At 35.4% G+C, this 16212-nt stretch overlaps 1 protein-coding gene across 2 annotated transcripts in view; it reads left to right on the top strand.

Annotated features, from left to right (window-relative positions):
• Positions 1-16212, top strand: part of RBBP8 (RB binding protein 8, endonuclease) — a 77128-nt gene that overhangs the window by 39819 nt on the left and 21097 nt on the right. For both annotated transcript variants that reach the window (XM_054583832.1, XM_054583833.1), the window contains exons 6-11: positions 4936-5111; positions 7266-7370; positions 11276-11373; positions 13416-13528; positions 14589-15483; positions 15569-15695. In XM_054583832.1, the coding sequence (XP_054439807.1) occupies positions 4936-5111; positions 7266-7370; positions 11276-11373; positions 13416-13528; positions 14589-15483; positions 15569-15695 (1514 nt within the window). The remainder of the gene's footprint in view (positions 1-4935; positions 5112-7265; positions 7371-11275; positions 11374-13415; positions 13529-14588; positions 15484-15568; positions 15696-16212) is intronic.

Consider the following 16212-nt stretch of genomic DNA (forward strand, 5'->3'; position numbering starts at 1 on the left):
TGTTCTCAATTAATGTCTCGATTTGATCACTATCAACTTCAGCTAATCTACCCAACCATGGAACATCATCCAGTGAGAAATCTACAACACGAAACTTCACAAACTACTTTTAAAAAAAAAATTTAAAGTATATTTTATTAATTATGCTCTTACAATTGTCCGTTCCCCCCCGCCCCGCCTTGCCAGCCGCTGCCTGGTACCCCCCTTTCCTCCAGCACTTACTCCTCCCTTAGTTTATGTCCATGTGTCATGCATATAAGTTCTTAGGCTTCTCTATATCCTATACTGTTCTTAACACCCCCTGTCAATTTTGTAACCTGCCAGTTATGCTTCTTACTCCGTATACCTTTAGCTCCAGTCTCTCCCTTTCCCCTCGCAGCTGATAACCCTCCAAATGATCTCCATTGCTATGATTCTGTTCCTGTTGTGGTTGTTTGCTGTTTGTTTTTGTTTTTTAGATTCAGTTGTTGATAGTTGTAAGTTTGTTGTCATTTTAATGTTGATAGTTTTGATATTCTTCTTTTCCTAAAATAAGTCCCTTTAACATTTCATGTAATAATGGCTTGGTAATGATGAATTCCTTTAACTTTACCTTGTCTGGGAAGCACTTTGTCTGCCTTTCCATTCTAAATGATAGCTTTGCTGGATAGAGTAATCTTGGTTGTAGGTCCTTGCTTTTCATCACTTTGAATACTTCTTGCCAGGCCCTGCCAGCTCTAAAGGTTCTTTTGAGAAATTGGCTGTTAGTCTCATGGGAACTCCTTTGTAAGTAACTGTCTCCTTTTCTCTTGCTGCTTTTAAGATTCTCTCTTTATCTTTAACCTTTGGCATTTTAATTATGATGTGTCTTGGTGTGGTCCCTTTTGGGCCCAACTTGTTTGGGATTCTCTGTGCTTCCTAGACTTGTGGGTCTGTTTCCTTCACCAAATTAAGGAAGTCTTCTTTCATTATTTTTTCAAGTAAATTTTCAGTTTCTTGGCTCCTCCTCTTCTCCTTTTGGCATCCCTATGATTCAGATGTTGGCCCTTTTGGAGATGTCCTAGAGTCTTCTTATACTACCCTCGTTGTTTTTGAATTCTTGTTTCTTCATTCTGTTCTGGTTGAATGTTTATTTCTTCCTTATGTTTCAACTCGTTGATTTCAATCCCAGCTTCCTTCCCTTCACTATTTGTTCCCTGTGGGTTTTTCTTTATTTCACTTGTGTAGTCTTTATTTCTTCCCTTATGTTTTTGCCATACTCAATGAGTTCTCTGAGCATCCTGATCACCAGTGTTTTGAACTCTGTATCTAATAAGTTGACTATCTCCATTTCATTTAGTTCTTGTTCTGGGGTTTTGTTCTTTCATTTGGACCATATTTCTTTGTCTCCTCAATTTCTCAGCCTCCCTGTGTTTGTTTCTGTGTATTAGGTAGAGCTGCTTTGACCCCCTGTCTTAGCATTCCTGTTAAGTTGTATGCCGTGGAGCCTTAGGTATTCACTAGGGCAGGCCAACCCACTTCACTGCTTTGTGGCTCTGTGTGTATGGGAGGAGTCAGAGAGGGGACGGTGCTGCTGCCTGGCTTCTGGAGGCTTGCTTGGCACTTGCCCCATTTCCAGTCACTTCACCCACCTCCCACATGCAACTGGTGCCTTTCTAGCTGTTGCCCTCGTAGTGATTCCCAGAGTGAGTGGTTTTGTGTACTTTGTAAGTCTGTGTGGGTCCTTTAAATGGACTCTTCTGAGAAACTGGTGGTTTCTTCTGCTGCCCCAACCCCCAATGATTTTTATCACCAGAAGTTATGAGGCTTTGTCTTCCCAGCGCTCAAACCTTGGGCTGTGTGGTATAGCCTGGGGCTGGGATTGCTTGCTCCCAAAGTATCCCTCGCAATTTTTATCCACTACACATGAATGTGGGACTGCCTGTTCCGCCACTGCCACCTCTCTGCACGATACCACCCTAACTCTCCACCTCCACCCCTCCTACCCATCTGGATAAATATGGCTTCTTTAAATCCTTGGTTGTTGGACTTCCATATAGATCAGTTTTCTGGCAGTTCTGGGTGTTTTTTGTTTTGAGGTTAGTTGTGATTCTTCTTGTGGTTGCTTGAGGGAGGCGAAGGGTGTTTGCCTATGCCTCCATCTTGACCGGAAGTCTCTTCTTCCTGTTTTTGAAAATCATAATATTTAAGTAAACTTGATGACTGTTAACTGTTTCATTAAGTTTAAATTATGTTTTAATTGGAAGGATAGAAGTTCTTTAGAGAAGTAGAGGAGAAAAGCAGAAAGTTAAAAACCTCCACAGACTTTATGAAGGGAGACCCTGTATCCTTATAGATCTTTGTGGGATAGGGTAAAAAAACAACTGTTTTAACAAGAATTTAAGGAGAGGCCTGCAAATAAAGTAGACAGCCCAAAAAAGCAGTACTCTCGGACCATTAGAAGGAAAAGTGAAAGGAGAAAGGTAAGTAGTATGCATAGTAATTTAACCAAAAGCTGTAATGTGAATTTCACTTTCTTCAGCAAATCAGAGGTAAAACCATGAAAGTTGTTTTTTGTTTGTTTTTCTCTCTTTTTAATGACAAAGGAAGGGCAAAGAATGACAAAGCCAGCACTTGTTTACTTAGTTTGGATACCTCTAGTTAGAGCTAGTTTTCAACTTTTTTTTTGTTTCTTTTGCGATCGCAACTTCTTCTAGATTGGCTCGCCAGGAAATAAGTTTCTTCTTGTGACTCATTCATGTTTCAGGTTGAATTTTTATGACTAATAGGCAGGTAGGCTGTGATGTGATTAAAGTGAGGTCAGATAGATTTCACACTCCATTAATTTATAAGGCTTTTCATATGACTAGCTTACTCTGTTTTTCCAGAATGAGACAGTAGAATTTGTAGGGAAAGATTAAAAATAAGATACTAGCTCTAAATAGCTCTAAAGATTCTCATTATAGAATATAGAATTACAGACCACAGTAATATTGATATGATCTAGGAAATTAATATATAAATCAATGTTGGAAAAAATTACTCTGCTAATGTTTTAAAAAATCTCTGTTGGTCATAGTTTATAAAATTTTCATATTAATGTTTGTTTATAGATAGCATTACAAACTGATGCTCGTATAATAGGACAGACTGGTTTTGTCATATCAAGCCTAAATGACTGACAGACTGGTAAAAATTAGTTGGCAGATAAAGTTAGCAATGGTTTGATATGGGAAAGTCAATTGAGTTAGAGTTAATTAACTTTACTCAATAACTACAATTTAATCCAAACCCAGTCTGTAGGTGCCATTGGTCCTAAATTGAGTTGGACATATGCCCAGAACAGTCCAGATTTATTTTTCTAGTGGAATCTGGGAATCTCTCATTCATTCATTTATTCAACAACTATTTATTGAGTACTTACTTTGTGCCTATTCTTGTGGACACTTAAAATGTATTGGTGAACCAAAGATTCTTATTCTTTTGTTGTTTGCATTCTGGCAGGTAAGCAATAGGTAGGTTAGTTACATACTATGTTAGAAAACGGTGAATACTGTGGATAAAGTAAGTAAATAGAGCAAAATAAAAAAGAACAGGAGTACTAGGGTGTAGGAAGAAGAGTTGCAATTTTAAATAACATGTTTAAGGAAGGCCTTAACGGGAATGTAAAACTTCAGCAAAGACTTGAAGAAGAGGAGGTAATTAGCCATATAACTTATGGAGATACGTGTTCCAAACAAAGGAGTAAGGTAGGATATGCCTCGTGTGTTTGAGGACCTTGAGGAAGCAAGAGTGGCTGGAGTAGAACATGATACGAAACCTGGTCAGAGAGGATATAGGGGAGGTGGACAGTCAGATCATGTAGGACCTTGTAAATCTTTAAGAGAATTATGACTTGTGTTTTATGCGAAATGGGAAGAAGTGGCAGGTTTTAGTCAGTGGAGTGACATAACGTAAGTCTTAATAGAGTTTTAATAGGACAGTTTTGGCTGTAGTTTTGAGAGCAGACTATAAGGACACCTGGGTAACAGCAGTGGCAGAAACTCAAAGGTTGAATCCTGCTTATATTCTGTCATTTGTCTCATGGTCTACAGAGGGATAACACATTGAGTGGTTAACAGTTTCACCTGGGAGTCTGGCTGCTGGGATTTAGGTCCTGGTTTTGTTATTTACTATTTTAGTAAGTGACTTAACTTCTGTAACTTTATTTCTTATTTGTAAAATGAGTACTAGTAATAAATACCTCATTGAGTTATGACAATTAAACTGATACATGTAGTACTTTGAACTGTGCATGGCACTGTAAACCTACAAGAGTGGTAGTTAATATTATTTATCACTCTATTTTTGTCAGTTGCCAAGTCATGTTCTACTATCACAGTGTTTATTTAACAACAGTCACTTCCTTTCTGTAGCTGTTTTCAACATCCTAGTTCAAACTCAGAGAAGCTCTCGGCTGGACTATTGTAGCTACTGCCTGATTGATTTCCTTGCCTCCTTTCGTTCTGTCCCAGTCAGTCTTAACACACTACTGCTGGATTGTCACATTACTTCCATGCTCTAAAACCTTAATTCCTTTCCTCTTGCTTTCTAAATTATGTGCACATTTAATCCAGACTTTTCTTCATGTAGTTCCAGCTTGTCCTCTAACACAAGTATACAATACTACATGCCTTTACCCAAATTCCACATCCTCTGCTGATTTTCTCTGCCATTTGAAGTTCTTTTGATTTCACTTCAGGTGGCAGCATCTACACTATGCACTTCACATTTCACAATAATATTTCCCACTCTAATCATTTGAGTACTTCTCTAATCTTTATATTTAGATTTTGAACATTAGATGCAAGGAATTACATCTGTTATAGCTCCATACTTATAAGCCTGTATTTTGCTCTAGCGCCATACCATATGGTAGATGTTTTAGTAAATATTTACTGAATCAATTTTCTTTCAATTGTCATTCTTTTCCTCTAGGAATGATCAACAGCATCAAGCAGCTGAACTTGAATCTGAGGAAAATGTTATTCCAGATTCACCAATAACAGCCTTTTCATTTTCTGGCATTAATCGGCTACGAAGAAAGGAGAACCCCCATGTCCGATACAAAGAACAAACATACACTGAACAGGAGCAGTCTGGATATACAAATGGTAAGGATTAGATTTATACTTTAGTTATTTGGTTTTGTAAAAAATAGTATTTGTCTATTGTTTTTGTGTTATTCAGTGTAGTGGAAGGTAGATAGTCATTGTTCAGGTAAACTTGTGTTACACCTGTAATTTAACTTTCATTAGTGAAGTATCTAGGAAGGCATTTTCTGCCTGTATTATGTATAGACATGTGTTGCTCTTCTGAATATGTAAACACCCAGCATTTTATAAACATGGTAAATAGTTTCCTGGTTTTTTTTAATTTAAAAAAACATTCTTATGTGCATACATCTGAATGGGATAAAAGGAAAAAGGAAAGGAACTTAACATTAATTTTTACCTACTGTGTGTCAAGTATTATGCTGAGTGATCTAAATATATTATTACTATATTTTAATTCTCATGACAGGCTTACAGGGTAGCTAATTAGCACCTATATTTCATTGATGACAAAAGATGCTCTTTAGAAGAGTTAAATAACTCACTCGGGGTCACCTGTCAAGCAAGTAGATGAGTCAGGATTCAAATACAGATCTTCCTTGCTCTAAACTTTTTAATTTTCCAGGTCTTGCCCACAGCTATTCCATACTGAGAATCCTGTCCTTACTTGGCTATTTTTACTTGTTATAGTTTGTAGCAATTGATGGTAATCAAGAAATTGCTTTATAATGTATTTACCTCGTGGCTTACCATATCTGTTAAATAATTTGGAACTACTTTTTCTTTTTAGTCCTAAAATTTAACATGTGGCATGATGCAAAGTTTATTTCTTTTAATATTGATCTATAGTAAATGGTAGTCTTTAATTTTTAACCTGAACTTTTTGTAACAAGGGAAGCATTTTGGGGGAAGAGGTATACATAGTTCTAGACATATTTTTATAATGTAAATAAATTGTTACAGTAGCTATGCCTTTGAAAAAATAAGTAGATCTTATTCTTTGATAATGGAAAATTGGCATCATTTTCATCATTTTATATGAACTTGCATCACCATCTAGTGGAAAACAAGAGAACTGTTAAAAATCTTACAGTTAAGAGCTAAAGTAAAATGTAAGATCATTTTCTTTAGATCTAGAATGAACAGTCATTGATCTTTTAGTCTATTATCAGACAGGACAGGAGTCACATGTAAGCATCTCCATAATGTTTATGGTCATGTTTAAATCCGTGTATAAGAGTATTCAGAAAAACAAGTCACAACAATTTTATTAGAAAAACCTCATTTTATATCATAAAACCTTCTGGTTTGCCCTGGCTGGGTGGCTCAGTTGGTTGGAGCGTCATCCTGCAAACCAGAAGGTTGTGGTATTTGATCCCCCATCTGGGCACGTATCTAGGCTGCAGATTCGATCCTTTGTCAGAGTATGTACGGGAGGCAACTGATTGATGTTTCTCTTTGTGTCACTCTCTTTCCCTTCCTCTCTCTCTGAAAATCAATAAACACATCCTAGGGTGAGGATTTAAAATTTAAAAAAACAAAAACTAAAACTTCTGGTTTATTTCTTGTATGAGAATGATATATAACTTTAAAAATTTTGATTTGTCTGTTTTAAACTTGTTCTAATCATTTTTATTTGGAATCTGAAATTTTAGTTTAAAATGCAAGAAAACTTTTGAGCGATGCAAGTTATTTTAAAACTGACTTAATGACTACCTAGTCCTTTTTCTAACTGTGTTTGCTTGTTTATTTTAAAGTTTATACTGCTTTTTAAGATTATTTTCAGGTTACAATTAGTATAAGTCTATTTCCTTTTACTTACTCTTGTTGATTTGTTTTCTTTCAATTTCTGATAAAGTATGTTACAGGATTTCCTTCCAGAAAATAAAAATTCTAAAATAAAGATTGTGGAGATATGTGATATATATCCTTTAAAATCTATTTTAAATTAACCTACCGATTTGCAAAAAACACATAAGGAAAACATCCATTAAAATATTACAGCTCTGAGAGACTTAGGTCAGAAGAAGCTTGTCAGTTCTAGTTTTTTCTTCCACTGTCCTAACCGCTACAGATCTAACTTCTAGTTTTGTTTTTAATGAAAATATAGTAATGAACTCTTTAAAGAGAGGTTTGTATTGGCTTATCAAAATAATATTGGTGTATTTTTCATCATGATTGTTTATAGGTAATCTCTCCTTTTTTCACCCTTAGAACTGAGAAAAGTTCCAAAATCTTCAATTCATCCACAACATAAGCCTATTGAAAATGAAATTCTAGTGGCTGACACTTGTGATCAAAGTCAATCTCCAGTAACTAGTAAGCAAGATATTGAAATTATTTTATTAGTTTAAAATTTGTGGTCATTGGTGGGCAGGAGTGATCAACAGTCTGAATTAGGCAATATTTTAAAATATTCTCTATTAAATTTTGTTTGTATTATTAGTTATTTAACAGTCTTTTTTATATTATGAAATAATGTTATTCTACTATTAAATTATATTAACAGCACTATCAATATTAATACAAATTGCTAATAATTTTAAGTAAACAGTTTACTAATTGATTCAACAGATATTTTAGTGTTAATATATACTAGGCATTGAACAAAACAAAGCCCTTAACTTTATTGAGCTTACAATCTAGTTGGGGAGAGAAAGAAAATAAACAGATATATGTTAGGCTTTCTAGTATCCCTACTTTCCCTGCTTTCTTGAGAAAAAATAAAGCAGGGTAAGAAGAGATATTGGAAAGCCTCACTTTAAAAGTAACATGGAAACAAAGATGGAGGAAAGCAAATGAGTCATGTGGATATCTGGGGGAAGGACATTCCAGGTAGGTAGTGAACACAAAGAACATGAAATAAAGGTGCTGTTTGGTTGTTTGAGGAACCTTAAGGAGGTCTGTGTGGCTGGAGTAGACTGAATAAAGGGGAGATTGGTTTGGGCAACACTTTTCTTTAGAGTTACTATTTGCTAAGAGGGAAGAGGAGGTTTGCAAGGTAGGATGAAGGTGGTTAGAAATCAGGAGTTTGGTTTTGAGAGTATTCTGTTTGACATTCTGGATGGACATTCAGATAAAGATTTTGGGTGGGTAGGTGGATATGAAGTTAGAGTAGTCTAGGAGAGGGGAATGGAAGTGTTAGCATGGAGGTGATATCTAAGCCAAGTGAATATAAATGGAGAAGTTCAAGTACTTAGCCCAAGAGCATTACATTGTGTAAAATAGTGATTCTTAAGTTTTTCTCAATATCGCCTCCACCCCAGACTTTTTAGATTTTTTTTTATCTCTAATCACTTCCCCTATGGAATTTTAATAGTGTAGCTATATGGTATAAATATATGTGTATCTGTGCCTTACACGGAAAAAAAGTTTTTTTAATCCCCCAAAAACCATTTTTCACCTCCTTGGAGATGATATTGCAGCTGTAGAAGTAGTGATTTCAAGGTTGTTGAAATGAGGAGGACCCAACAAAGTAGCCAGTGAAGGAGCTACCAATGAGATAGGTGAGCGTGGTGTCCTTTAAGGCAGCTGGAGAGAGGAAGGAGAGGTCAGCTGTGGCAAACAGTGCTACGAGGTCAAGGAAGATAAAGACTAAGAATTGACCATTGGATTTGGTCTCATGGAGATCACTGACTGTTAAACTCATAACATGAACTGTTAAAGTATAAGGGTAATCAACTAGACTGCTTCATGGTCAAGAGAAACTGGGATCAAAACAGTGAAGAGAGCACTCCTAAACAAGTCCTTCAAAAGATGGGATATTATAGCATATTGGCAGTATATTTTTATATTGATGGGATGATCAAGTAAAAAGAGAGAAATGAATAATTCTGGAGAAAGAGGGAACAGATCCTTGAAAAGCTGAGAGGAGATGGGATCCAGAGCGCAATTCGAAGCGTTGGCTAATGTGAATTACTTACTCATTTTATATTAGTATAAAACTTACACTCTGAAAGCTGCAAATCATTTTATATTAGCATGTGTGTATGTTTTTGTGCAAGCACGTGTGCATGTGTATAGACAGACTGTCTGGCAAGGGGTGCCAGGGATGCAGCAGTGAGGGGGTGGGTTCTTGCTTCTCAGCACTCTGGAGCCCGTTCTCTTCTGCTGTTGCCAGGGACTTTTCTCCATCAATTGTCCTCTTTTCCTGTATCTCCTCAGCTTCTCTGCAGGTTCTTTGTTTTCAAAACATGCATAGCTGTTATCTTTCCTCTCTTAAAAATAACCTTTCTCTTGTCTCCATCCTTAGCTACAGCATCTCTTCAAAGCTGAAAAAATGATCTTTCAATATCTCTTCTTTTTCAACTCTGATTCACTTCATTTTGGTTGAATCCACTATCCACTCCATGTTCCCACCCCTAGAGAGAGGCAGGCGGTGAGGGGAAAGGGCACAGGGGAATGGAGGAAGAAGGGGGAAAAGAGGGAGAGGTGGCAGAAAAAGAGAATATATTCTCACATTTTCTCCTCTCATTATGTTGGAATTACTCTGGCAAAAGTGATCAGTGACTTTCTGGTTGTTAAATCTAATGAATATACTTCCCAGTGCTTATCTTGCTTGACCTTTCTGAGCCATTTGACATTATTGAGCCCTCTCTGTTTCTTGAAGTGGTGCCACTCCCCTGGGTCTCTTCTTACTGTTCTTTTTTCACCTTCTTTTATTGGCTGTTCTTTTTCTGTCAAATAAATGTCCCCAATATTTATGTTTCTTGGTCTATTCTTGTCTTAACTTTCTATCTCCTTCTGGAGGATTCTCACCTAGAGTTAGTATTCTGCTACAGTCTATATGATAATAAATCCCAAATCTACATCGCCATCCAAGACTTTTTCCTGGATTCCAAACCAGTATATCTGCCTGCAGTTGAATATCTCTACCTGGATATCCTTCAACTTCCATGTGTCCAAAATTGAAATTTTTCTGTCAAACCTACTCCTCATCCTTTTATTTACAGTCTCAGTGAATGACCCTCTACATACCTCTCTGAGTTACCCAAATCATAAAACTTGAAGTTTTCCTAGACTCCTCCTTTACCTCTCATACTTGAATAGTCTCCAAGTTCTATTGATTCCACCTCCTACATATGTCATAAACATTCTTCTGTACTCCCATTGTTCTAGTTTGAGCCATCAGAATTCCTAAGATTGTTTTAGTAATCTAATTAGTCCTCTTGCCTGTTATGATTGCTCTATCATTCTCTCATGGCTAGAATTACTTTTTAAGTCAAATATTGTATGTCCTCCATTAAAATCCCTTGGATAGCTCTTCATAGCCTACAGGATAAATTTTAAAGTCTTTAGAATAATCTGATTCCTCACTGACCTGTCTGGGCTTATGGCCTACTACTGATACATCTGTAGTACTTTGATTTCCAGCAATTGAACCATATGTCGTTTCCTGAACATGTAATTTTGTTTCATTTATATAGACCTTTTCACTTGCCTAGAACCTTTCTTTCTGCCCCCAATCCAATTGACCTGTCAAATTCTTCTTTGTCTCAAATTCCCCTTAGACTTCTTTCGATATAGCTTTTGCTGGTTTTCCAAGGCAGATTTAGGAGTTCTTCTATATTTAAATCACCCTTTTTAATGCACCTTTATTATAATTTTTATCACATTTTATTGCAATTCTCTTTTTACCTTTCTATTTCAACTATAACCCATAAGTTCCTTGAGGACAGAAATCTTTTCTTTTCATCTAATGCCTAGCACAGTGCCTGGAACATGATATGTGCCCCATAAATACTTGTTGAGTTATTGGAACTCTATATTTATAAAATAAAAAATTTGAATGTAGGTGATTTTTATATAAATATATGTTAGCTTAAAACTTGAAATATATGCAGTGCTGAAAATCTTTCCCATAAAGTATGTTTTATGAAAGGTACTATAAATACGGTTTAATATATCTTGGGTCACAGTAAATCCATTATAAATATATGCTTTTGTGGTATTTTTTGGTAGCAAAATGAAAAAATAATCTTATCTGTTGTTTTCAATTCACTTACTATAAATAGAAAACTTAGCTGAAAATATTTTACAAGTGTAGATGCTAGATAACTGCAACTTATTGCCTTTTATAGTAGATATTTTAGGCACAGAATTTAAAAAATTATTCAATGCTAGCTTGTAAAATGGTTCTGAGAGCCTTTTATTCCTTTTTTGTATTATTTTATACATTTAGTTTCTACAATTGTGTAATTGGGTGTTTTTTTTTCCATACTTAGAAACACGTGGAACAAGCAGTTATCCCACTGATAAATCATCTTTTAATTTAGCTACAATTGTTGCTGAGACACTTGGACTTAGTGTTCCAGAAGAATCTGTAAGTAGTTGTTTAGTTTGGTGATAATAAAAATTAATCAGTGTCCTTTTGGGTCAGTTTTTAATAGAATTGAGTAAAAGTATTCAATGATTTAAAGATCACTGAATAGAGGACTAGAACAAAATTGATGTGTCTGGAAAGGCTCATTAAGTTATCCACCCCAGGCAGTCCCAGAAATTACAATTCTTGTGATACAGATTGTGGGTTGAATCAAAATTTAAGGAAGTCATAATGGCTTAGAGGGTTTGGCCAACCCTATTCCGTGCCCCTTCTCCCCTATTCTTACCCTGTTTCATCTAAAAGACCTAAACCTTTAGGTTTATTTCAGAATTTATTGGATCTTCTCAGCATACATTAAACTGGGGTTTAATTTGAAAAACAAGATGAATTCTTGGGACCACCATATATAGTTTAATTCTCTGTCCTATTAAGTGCCAAACCAAAAAGACCTAGGTCTTTGGGATTGGGTTAGTAATTGACCCCATGATTCTTTTTTTTTTTCCCTTCATTATTTTAGTGCTTCCTTATATCAGACACATTTACTTTCCTTTTTTTTTTTTTTTTCCAGAGATAGGGGAAGGGAGGGAGAAAGAGAGGGAGAGAAATATCGATATGCCAGAGATGCATCAATCAGTTGCCTCTTGTATGCCCTCAACAGGGGACCCAACCTGTAACCCAGGCATGTGCCCTGCCTGGGAATCGAACCAGCAACTAAATTCACTGAGCCACAGCAGCCAGGGCTACTTTTTTGTTAATTGAGCCCCAAAAAATAGAAAACTTGAATTCTTCAATCTTAAGGAAGTTTTATTTTGATACACTCTAAAATAGTATTCCTATTCTTTAGTTGGTAAATGTGTATGTACTTATAAAGTGGTCTTGTTATTTATTGAATTTGTAAAAATTAAATTGATTTTTATTACATTTGGGTAATTTATTCTTTCTAGTTTTAAATCCATATTCAAATGATAGTGGGTAGTTTTTAGCCTTTGAACTTTAAATATGTTTTAATGGTTTTTAATTTTCTCCTACCCATAATCCTGGCAAGTCAGTAGTTTTGACACCAAATATATTAAGGGAGCTGATCTCTAAAGATTTGGTGCTCAAATGTGATCCACAGGCCAATACCATCTGCGTCATCTTGAAGTTTGTTAGAGATAACAGAAAGACAGAATCTCAACTACCACCACAGACCTCCTGAAAGAAAACTTTGCATTTTAACAAGAACCCCAGTTGACTTGTAGGCATATTAAAGTTTGAGGACCACTGCTCCCTAAAAGAGCCTTTTATCTCCTGTCAGTATAAATAATCATATCTTTTCCTTTCCCTTCATCTTAGTAATTTGGGGGGGAGGGGGGTGGAATTGGAGTTTTATATATCAGTAACAGAATGTACTTACCTAAAATAGTAAAATATTAATGCTTTTCTCTCTTTAAACTTAAAATGTACAATAAAATATTTTATTGTGATAAAAAATGCACATTGTCACGACCAGGTAGCTCAGTTGGTTAGAGCATCATCCTGATACTCCAAGGTTGCAGGTTCAATCCCCAGTCAGAGCACTTACAAGAAACAACCAGTGAATGCATAAATAAGTAGAACAATGAAACAGTGTCTCCTTCTCCTTTCCTCTCTCTCTCTAAAATCAATTTTTTAAAAACTTAATACACATAACATAAAATTAACCATTTTAAAGTGTACAATTCAGTGGCATTTAGTATAGTTACAGTATTATGCAACTGCCACTTCTGTCTATTTCCAAAGCATTTCATCATTCCCAGAGAAATCCTATTAAACATTCAGCCCTTATTGTCACTATTTGCAGACTCTGATATTCACCAGTCTGCTTTCTGTCATTATGGATTTACCTATTCTGGATAATTCATGTAAATTGAATTGTACATTATGTGGCTTCTGAGTCTGGCTTCTTTTGTTAATCTGATTTTTAAGGTTCATCCACACTGTAGCATGTATCTGTATTTCATCCCTTTTATGGGAAAATAATATTTCATTGTATTTATGTACTTTATATTTTACTATTGAAGGAATCTCAAGGTCCTGTGAGCCCTCTTGGTGATGAGCTCTACTGCTGTCTAGAAGGCGATCATAAGAAACAACCTTTAGAGGAATCTACAAGAAATAATGAAGATAGTTTAAGGTAATTGAGGACACTTTTGTGAAAATTTATAAACTATTGGTGAAATCCTATTACACTGAGTACCATATAATTAAACTATTTCTCTCTCAACATGTAGTTTGTTATTTTGGTTGTATTAATTTGTATTTTAACAAATATTTTCTGCAGTTTAAGACCAGTTGAGGGCTTTTTGCATTACTGCAGAGAGATGGATGTTACTTTTAGATTCTTTCTGTATTCCAAGCAGTGCTAAAGAGTTCCCAACCTTGCTACTCTGCTCCTTTAAAGACCCAGTCATCCCTTCTGGGTTTGCATTTCCAAACACTGGATGTTGTATAAAGCTTGAGTGAGATTACATAAAGATTGTGTTGCATTTTGTTTTTACTAATTTCAGAACATCCATTAACTAATAACACCTATATTTATGTAGCATTTTGATTTTTAAAAGAGCTTTCAGTTTCAGGTACATATATCACATTTAACTTGTCATTATAATAACCCATTAAAGTAGGCTTTATGACGCCCATATTTTGTAGTCAACAAAAATGTAGCTTCAGAGAGGTTAAATGCCTTTTTTAAGACCACATAGCTATTCAATACTAGAAGCAGAGCTCTTACCCATCCCCCATCTTCAAACAAACCTAATGCTCTTTCTGCTACCAAAGCTGTGTCCTCTGCTAGAGGCAGGCTGTTTCTTTATATATGTTCACTTCTTTAGTATAAGAATTTTGTTTCTTGGAGTTACTCATGGCAAGATTTCATAACAACAAAAGAAGTTGGGTCCCCAGTGGAATTTATTAAAATATGATTTTCTTACATAGTGATTATTTAGGAAAAATGTTTATAGGTATTGAGATAGAATGATTGTATTGTTTTTCTCTGCTTTTTGTTAGCTAAAAGAATAGAAGCCAGCAACTATATCCTATTGTAAATACTGGTGAATCACCTATCTGCAATACGTAGACAAGACCTTACTGTTAATACTTTTATATTTGCATACAGTTTCTCATCATGCTTGTCTTTTAATTTTTATCCTTTTCTTTAATCAGAAAAAAAGTTTTACCACTCTTTATTTTCTTAGATTTTCAGATCCTAATTCAAAGACTCCTGCTCAAGAAGAGCTAACTACTCGGGTATCATCTCCTGTATTTGGAGCTACCTCTAATGTGAAAAGTGGTTTTCGTTTGAATACAAGTTTGTCCCCTTCTCTTTTAGAGACCGGGAAAAAAAGCCATCTGAAAACTGCACCTTTCAGCAGCACTTCTAATTCTAGATCAGAGAAAACTAGATCAAAATCTGAAGATAGTTCCCTTTTCACACATCCCAATCTTGGGTCCGAAGTAAACAAGATCATTAACCAGTCTTCTAATAAACAGATACTTATAAATAAAACTGTAAGTGAATCCATAAGTGAACAGGATAGTAGTGATCACATTAAAAATGCTATTACTGATAAAGATAAACATGTGATACCACTGAAATCATTGGGATGGAAAACATCCAAAAGGAAGAAAATTGAGGAAGAAAGTGAAGATGAAGTAAGCTGCACCCAAGCATCTTTGGATAAAGAAAATGCTTTTCCTTTTCCACTGGATAGTCATTCTTCTATGAATGGAGACTATGTGATGGATAAACCTCTAGATCTGTCTGATCGATTTTCAGCTATTCATTGTCAAGAGAAAAACCAAGGAAGTGAGACCTCTAAAATCAGATATAGGCAAGTGACTCTCTGCGAGGCTTTGAAGCCCATTTCAAAGAGCTCTTCCTCAAGCAGAAAGGCCTTGAGTGGGAGCTGTGTGCAAACCAAAGATTCCCCAGGGGAGCTCTGTTTACAGGAGTGCATCCTCCAGCCCCTGAGTAAATCCTCCCCAGATACCAAAATACCATTACAAATAAAGGAAGAAAATCCTATCTTTAAAATCCCTCTACATCCACGTGAAAGTTTGGAGACAGAAAATCTTTTTGATGACATGAAGGTTTGTGTAAAATATTCAAGGATTTAAATGGTTTAAATGGTTGTTTGTGACTTCATCTAGATGGTAATAATTCTTTCTGTTTTAGGATGCTGGTTCTCATGAGCCAGTAAGAATAAAAACCAAGTCAGTTCATGGAGCCTGTGAACTTGCATCAGTTCTTCAGTTAAATCCATGTAGAATCACTAAAATAAAGCCTCTACAAAACAATCAAGGTAATGCACTATACATAGTACTTCCACTCTGTATATATTATCTTGATGTATTATTTAAGATAGTAAATATCTTAATTAAATACCTTACTTACATTCTTTGGATAGAGTGAGTTGTTTTGGGAGAAAATTTTCTTCATGCATTTTTCTGTGTTTACAGAATAATTTTCATTGGGTTCATTTTACATGTAATTATCCTTCTCGAAACTTTTAGAAAAAATGAATTGAGATCTTTAATACCTACTTTTATAAGTGATTTTGTGGATTTACGTATTTTATATAGTTATTTCTTATTTTCTTTACAAAAGCTTTAAAAAACTTAACACCGAATTTTAAAACATATAAAGTAGAACTTTCATCATCCAAAACTTGTTCCTCAGTCCATAGATAGCCTCTTCTTTTTCTTTGCATTTACATGTCTGTCAGCATGTACACGTAGACATACATACAGGCATTTATATGGGTTTTCCAGCTTCTAGTTTGTTTGCTCTAATACTTATATATGTATTAATCTGTTCAC

This window comes from Pteronotus mesoamericanus, unplaced genomic scaffold (genome assembly GCF_021234165.1).
Source record: "Pteronotus mesoamericanus isolate MK-2021 breed Mesoamerican mustached bat unplaced genomic scaffold, CSHL_Meso_final contig_74, whole genome shotgun sequence".
NCBI classification, from domain to species: Eukaryota; Metazoa; Chordata; class Mammalia; order Chiroptera; family Mormoopidae; genus Pteronotus; species Pteronotus mesoamericanus.